The 6,741-nt window shown below is 34.6% G+C and overlaps 1 protein-coding gene across 1 annotated transcript; it reads right to left on the bottom strand.

Annotated features, from left to right (window-relative positions):
• Positions 1–1,030: 1,030 nt before the first annotated feature.
• Positions 1,031–5,111, bottom strand: LOC117104295 (acidic phospholipase A2 homolog). The gene is made up of 4 exons (XM_033245064.1): positions 4,966–5,111; positions 4,274–4,433; positions 3,765–3,901; positions 1,031–1,417 (listed from the first exon to the last, which is right to left on the bottom strand). The coding sequence occupies exons 1-4, from the start codon at positions 5,003–5,005 to the stop codon at positions 1,266–1,268; spliced, it is 489 nt and encodes a 162-aa protein (XP_033100955.1). The 5' UTR covers positions 5,006–5,111; the 3' UTR covers positions 1,031–1,265.
• Between the last annotated feature and the right edge of the window lie 1,630 nt (positions 5,112–6,741).

The following is a 6,741-nucleotide window of genomic DNA, read 5'->3' as shown; positions in this document are numbered from 1 at the left end:
GTTTGTAGAATTGTTTTGTCTATAGTAAACAAGCACAATATTTATGTAGACTCAAACTACTATCCATAAAACGTTTATTTTTGTTACCATCATTTTGGTGGTTTCAGACCAGTGAGCCATTAACAGAATTTAGTTTTTTTCAAGCTAGATTTGAAAGCATGAATAATAAGTTTAGTTATCTTACTGGTGGATGTCATTAATATTTTCAGCCCCTTTTTATATCCCCATTTCAATAGAAGCGCAAAACCTCATTTACTAGACGCCCATACACTCACGTGGAGATAAATTCGTCTCGATCAAGTTCATCACACATGGTACACAGGAAAGTGTGTGCCGAACATCGCATTCACACATTCTGGTTACGGGAAGTAAGACGAATGGTCACGAACATCACAATCGCAGTACATTCTGGTTATTACGAGGGGTTAGACGTTTATTACTTATTTTACTTAACATATTTATACAGGATAAACAATTTCAAACAAGATGTAACGGTGTTTTTATAAAAAAAATGGTCCTGTTTAGGCCAAATAAGTTATTAATTGTTAGTTTGTTAGTTTGAAGTCGACATCCTCATCAAATTTTGGAGCCTCATAAAAAAATTACGATTTGCTATTTGAAAAAATAAAAACAAATAATGATAATCTGAAAGATTATGAAGAGTTGAAAACATAAATAGCTAAACACAAACATATTCAGAATAGATAAGTGAGAGTGCTAATTTCAATATATGCCTTGAAATTTTAAAATTTAGTGGCAAAACGGGAGGAGGCACGTTCCCCAGTTCCCCTTCTGGATCCGCCCCTGGGTCACGGGAAGTGAGACGATTAGTGCCGAACATCGCATTCACACATAGCGGCACATTCTGGTAACGGGAAGTGAGACGATTAGTGCCGAACATCGCATTCACACATAGCGGCACATTCTGGTCACCGGAAATCGATAATTTTCCTCCGATAATTGGCAAGTAACTGCACTTTCATTCTGGTAATGCGGAGTCAGAGAAATAAATACGCTTATAAAGAAACAATACTATAGTATTAGAATTTAATATCCAAAAATCCCAAGTTCTTCATTCAGAGAATATACACAAGTGCTTTTAGAAGAACAGAAATAAATGGAAAAATATTGGGCAGATAGATTATAGCCTACTGATGAAAGTCAATGGAAGCAAAACTGATCATATCAACTCAAAATAAATAAAGCAGAAGTAAGCCTATATTATCTGTCCATGGAGGAATTAACTAATTCCTCCATGATCTGTCCTAACAATTTTCCTGAGGCCAGTCTTTGTAGTTTTTGTTATATGTATCTGAAGCCTGGGCAAAACACTTGGCCCCGTTCGCATCGCACTCACACATAGCGGCAGCACATTCTGGCCACGGGGAGTCAGTCAGGCGGTAGTCATCGGCAGGAGCTGCGGAAGACAAATCAAAGATGACGTTTGTTATGTTAATCTTTCGATCATTTCCATATTACAAAATTTGATATACTGAACCAAATTATAGTGAGGACTGTGTTGGACTGTCTATATAAGCATGTATTTATTCAGCAAAACAGATAGCGACAAACGGTAACGAATGAAGAATGGCAAGGGCAGGAGGTCATCTTTAATGTGGCATGGAAGTGTTTCGGATTCTTGATTAAAATAAATAACTGTTTTTCTTACGGTTAAACCTATTAAACATTGTTTGTGCAGGTCTCACAAACAGGGTACTAAGACATTTCGCCGAATGTTAGTTTGCCGACGGACGTTTAGCCGACAGACAGTTGACCGAAATAACATTCACCGAAACCGAAAAATTCGCCTAGTCATTTTCAGTTTGTGTTGTTGTGATTCTTCAACAGATTTGTTTTTGTTTTGTTGCAGACTGGGTAGACCTAGCCATCACGGAAATTCGTTATTTACAGCTATGCATACATGCAGACACACTTTCAATATATTAATCATGGCAATACAAGGTTCTGCTAAAAATATTAAATAAAGACCTATAATAAAACACATGTTTATCTTTAATTTTTATTAAATATTTTAGTAGGTCTACTGTAGAAAATCTTAATAGACTGTAACAACTAAAGGGCAAATTTTGGTACAAATTCAGGTAAAAAGGTAGGCAGGTACAAGATGGTGTGACTGCAAATTTAAGGAATATTGAAATGTACAATATACTTTAAAATAATATTTCATATATTTTAAATACACCAGAATACGATGTATCACAAATAGCCTATACAGTAAAGTTGAAATGTACAAGTAGAGCACACATTATTTATTCATGAGTGGAAATGGATATACTTCTTGGAGACTCTGGCAAATTTACAATAGCATGGCAACAGAGAAATTATATTATGCATTCTAAAACATAATTTATCTGAACATGTGTTTGTATGAACGAAACATCGTACTTTTAATTGAAAAAAGGAAATACTTTTAAATTTTACTGTTCATCACGATTCACCGAATCTTTGGACCTTTTAACCTCGTGTCTTGTACATTGATGCGTTTGTGTATACATTGTTTTAATTGTTCACTTCATGAATTGCTACGCGTGACGTGTGTCGCCGATGGAAAGGCGTAGTTTTTTTTTTTTTTAAATAAAGTATTATTATATTAATTGGTCGGTATCTTTTATTCATTCACATATAAAATTCAAAAACACAGGTTTGAAATACACTTTGAATGTACGGTACAAATTAGGCAAATCAATAAATTAATGGGTATATACAATTCAATAAATGAGAAAGGTAGCTATATAAAAATTGAATAAAGAAGCCAAATTGATTATCTGTTTTTATAGTGGCTACATTTTATACAGAAAATGACAAATTTAAAATAAAAAATAAATGATCATAAAATTAAGAATATAATTATTCATTATTAAATAATAATTATGTAAAAGAATTGCACAAGATACAATAACTATTCAATAAGTCATATTAAAATATGGACGGTGCACGAAAAAATATAAATTAATTATATCGTCACATAAATACTGTCTAAAACGTTATTATTATGGGGGGGGGGCTTAATTCGTTTTGACTTTAGGCAATGATTTCTCTAGGAGTTGGGAGGTTGCAGTTAAAAAGCAGTTATTGTGTTAAATTAAACAAAAATAAAGCGACATGTATACTGACAAGAGCATTCCTTAATAAATGAAAGAATTGGATTTCTAATATTTTGGTGAGTTTTTTTAATAGTGACTGAGAATTAAATCTAGATAAAGAAAGTATAAGCAAACATAATTAAATTCATCATAATGTTATTCTACTCCTCCTTCCTCACACTTCAATGCTCAAAATATAATTTAACATTTGGTGTCTGTAGGCTGTGCACAATATTCTGTACCAGAAAGGTTTTGGACATTTAAATAACCGAATAAAAATAAAACAGCTAAATATGTCACTTGTGACACACTGATCCATTAACATGTTCACAATCGTCCTGTCGGCAAACTGGCATTCGGTGAAATGTGGTGTTGCCGACTATTTCGGTCAATAGTCTGTCGGCCAAATGTCTGTCGGTGAGTCCGGCCACCACGCACAAGGAAGGAGGGGTGTCCTAAGGTAATGCCTTATAATGTGGATAGGATTAGGCCAGTAACACACAAAATGAGTTATTTCAATGTTATAAAAGTTACATGCCACGAAATCTTCTTTAAATTTTATTTTAAAATCACGAACCTGTAAGCAGATTCACCAAACCTTTCAAAGCATATGCCATACGATTAAAAACATAAAATGTAATGAGTAACAGGGCCACCTACCACATGCAATCGCGGCTCTTCCCGTGTTGCACATTTTTGTCGTATATTTATAAAGTACAAGGTAAACGTGACTCTCGTACGGACATTTCCCACTTTTCATAACATCATCGTAGCAGTTGTCGTGAGTGACACAGCATCTACATGATTTTAAAATTACAAAAACTGAAAATTCGTTTTTGTAGTAGCATGAGTAATAACTGATAATTATATTTGAAGTTGAATTTAGTTGATGTGAATGAATTTATTTTGACTGATTGTCAATTGTGAAAATTTCCTTGAAAATAAATATATATTAAATGAAAATATAAATTAACAAATTGGTTTGTTTATTTCAGTTGTAAGTGGTACCACAAGCCGCTCTTCAGTGGGTGCTTAAAAGTGCCATATAAAATTAGTGACTGCTTAGAGTGAGAGCTCCATAAATTAGACATGAAGAGATACAACATGAAATGAAACTTGATGTTAATAGAACCAGTTATGAAACTAAACATGCAAATCTAAAAGCCTACTCGTCTGTTTCATCAAGTGGCGTCCCAGTTCCTCCCAGTCCGCAATAGCAGCCATAACCGTCGTAGTCCCTCCAAGATCGGAACAATCCTTGAGCTGTCATGCAACTTATCATGCTGCCGAACTGGCCTACGTTACGCTTGTAACGGGCTGGTGATGCACCTAAAACCAATTAAAAATAGGTCATCAAGTAAACAAATGAATATGTAAACATTTGTAAAATGAATGAGACTAATCTACCGTCTCTTGTAAGATGTCATGGAGATGAGTCCACCTCCGTCCAGGGAATTGGCCCCTCCCCGCCCTCTGTTGTACAAATTAAAGTGTCACTAATAGTGTTTTATATCAGATTTCAAACGTATCGCAGATAAACTCAAAACTTTTAAGTACTAATTTGAAAAAGCTTCATAAAACCAGCATGTCAAAAAACTAATCAATTTTTCCTTTTTTCGTTAATAATAATTAAATTCTTATTGAAATAAAAACCCACGTGATTTCAAACGAGTAACAACTCAATTTATACTGAAGTTAGTAAGAGAAAAGTCTATAGCCAGTGAAAGATTTGATTTTTCTTGAGTGATGTGAGAATTAATGTTGTAATTAAATACTATTACTACTACTACTACTACTACTCAGTTTTTTCTTATTTTGTAAGTCTACATGTTTCAAAATGAATAATAATAATTTTACTTACTAGCGATCGCAGCGACAGCAAGAACTATGAGAATCTTCATTGTGGCGGAGGGGATGTACTACGGAACGAACTTCAGTAAGTGCTGATCTTGGAGGAATTTGATTGAATTATTATCCGTGTAGGCCTACCCGACATCTTTTATACATGTTCTTATCAGTCAAGGAACCTAGCATCCGTCCATGATCAACAATGTGTTTGTTTGTTATCAGCATTGTTGGTTTCTGACCAGCGAGCCATTAACAAAATGTATTTTTGACTTATGCAAGATTTGGAAGTATAAATAATAAGATAAGTTATCTCCCTGGTTGATGTCATTATTAATTTCAGTTCCTTTTCATATCCTCATTTCCAAATGTAGACAAGCAAAGCCTCATTTATATACACGCGCATACCTTCTACATATTTAACGCGAGATATTAACGTGCCTCGCTCATGTTTATCCTACATAGGTACACTTTAAGACAGATTTAGTTATTAACCAATAAATCAACCAAAAGTAATTTACATAAGTTTTGTGCAGCAGTTACGAAAGAGAATGTTAACACATATATTAACCAAGAGATTCAGAGTAGGCCTATGGTAAAAGATGGGCTTATTTGGAAACCAAGGGAATAAGTGATCAAGTGGTAGTCAGGGCGGATCTAGGTACAGTATTCGAAATAGAAGGGGCCCAGGGAGGCAAGAAAAATTTAATATAGTAGGTGGCCGGCGAGCATTATTTTTTCCCATACAGTTTCGGCAGAAATGATAGAGGGCACTATTTAAGGTAATTTAGGTGAACCGATAACATGAATATGCGTGCTTGACACAGTCTTCTCGCGAGTCGCGAAAGTGGTGTTCACTGCTTGTTAGTTGTGGAATATAAAAGCTAGGCATAGGGCATTGGGGAGTTAGTTAAGAAACTAAACTAATTCATCCATGGTTAGGGTAGGCCAAAATATCTTGGAAGTCGGTCGAGAGGAATAGTGTATACAGTCGATACAGAGTGAACTACCGTAATTGACTATTATTGTAATTATCCTTATGCCTAGGCAGTGTTTACGTACAACATGGCCTTTGAAAGTATACAAAAGGCAGCGTTGAATTTTTGGTCGATTATTTGAGTAGTGTAAAGTAGCAATAATTACTGATTCTAAAGGAAACGTTTGGAAATGTTCCACACAGATACAATTCTATGTATTGTTGATTTCTTACAAACATTTCGTTCATATTCAATATGAATAAAGGCATAGGTTATATAGCAAGCAGATATAGGCTATTATAAACACTAATTTTACGATTATACACATGATATGACGTACTGTTTAGGCTGTGTTTACCCAATTAGATATTGATTAGTTTTATATAAAACGATCAAAATCAGATGGAAGTAAAAATAGCTTTCACTGATTTATCCTTAAATGTTACCAACCAAATGAATCATGCAAAAGAATACAGAAACGGTCACTGTCTGTTAATTAATAATAGGCAGGGATTTTTTTCTCATAAAAAATCTTTTAATTGTAAAAAAAATTGTTTCCGAGCATTCTAAACGTATCCTTCAGAATCAGAACCGTTATAGGGAGCATACAATTGCTACAACACACGTAATACTGTATCTAAGCCAACTTTAGGCCTGGTACGGCGCCAGATTCAATATTAGGCCTATTCCGTTTTTCTATACTTTCGAACGCCATGCTCAGGCCTACACAGAATGTGTCTATCTAGTACTACACTTTTTACACTGTCTTGACTACCAAGGCCTATTACGTGATTTTGGCCTGGTGACCCAATAGC

This window comes from Anneissia japonica, unplaced genomic scaffold (assembly GCF_011630105.1).
Source record: "Anneissia japonica isolate Jap-2015-1 unplaced genomic scaffold, ASM1163010v1 scaffold287867_len1003013_cov215, whole genome shotgun sequence".
Classification (NCBI taxonomy): domain Eukaryota; kingdom Metazoa; phylum Echinodermata; class Crinoidea; order Comatulida; family Comatulidae; genus Anneissia; species Anneissia japonica.
The sequence above is the reverse complement of the archived record's forward strand: the minus strand, read 5'-3'. Positions and strand labels throughout refer to the sequence as shown.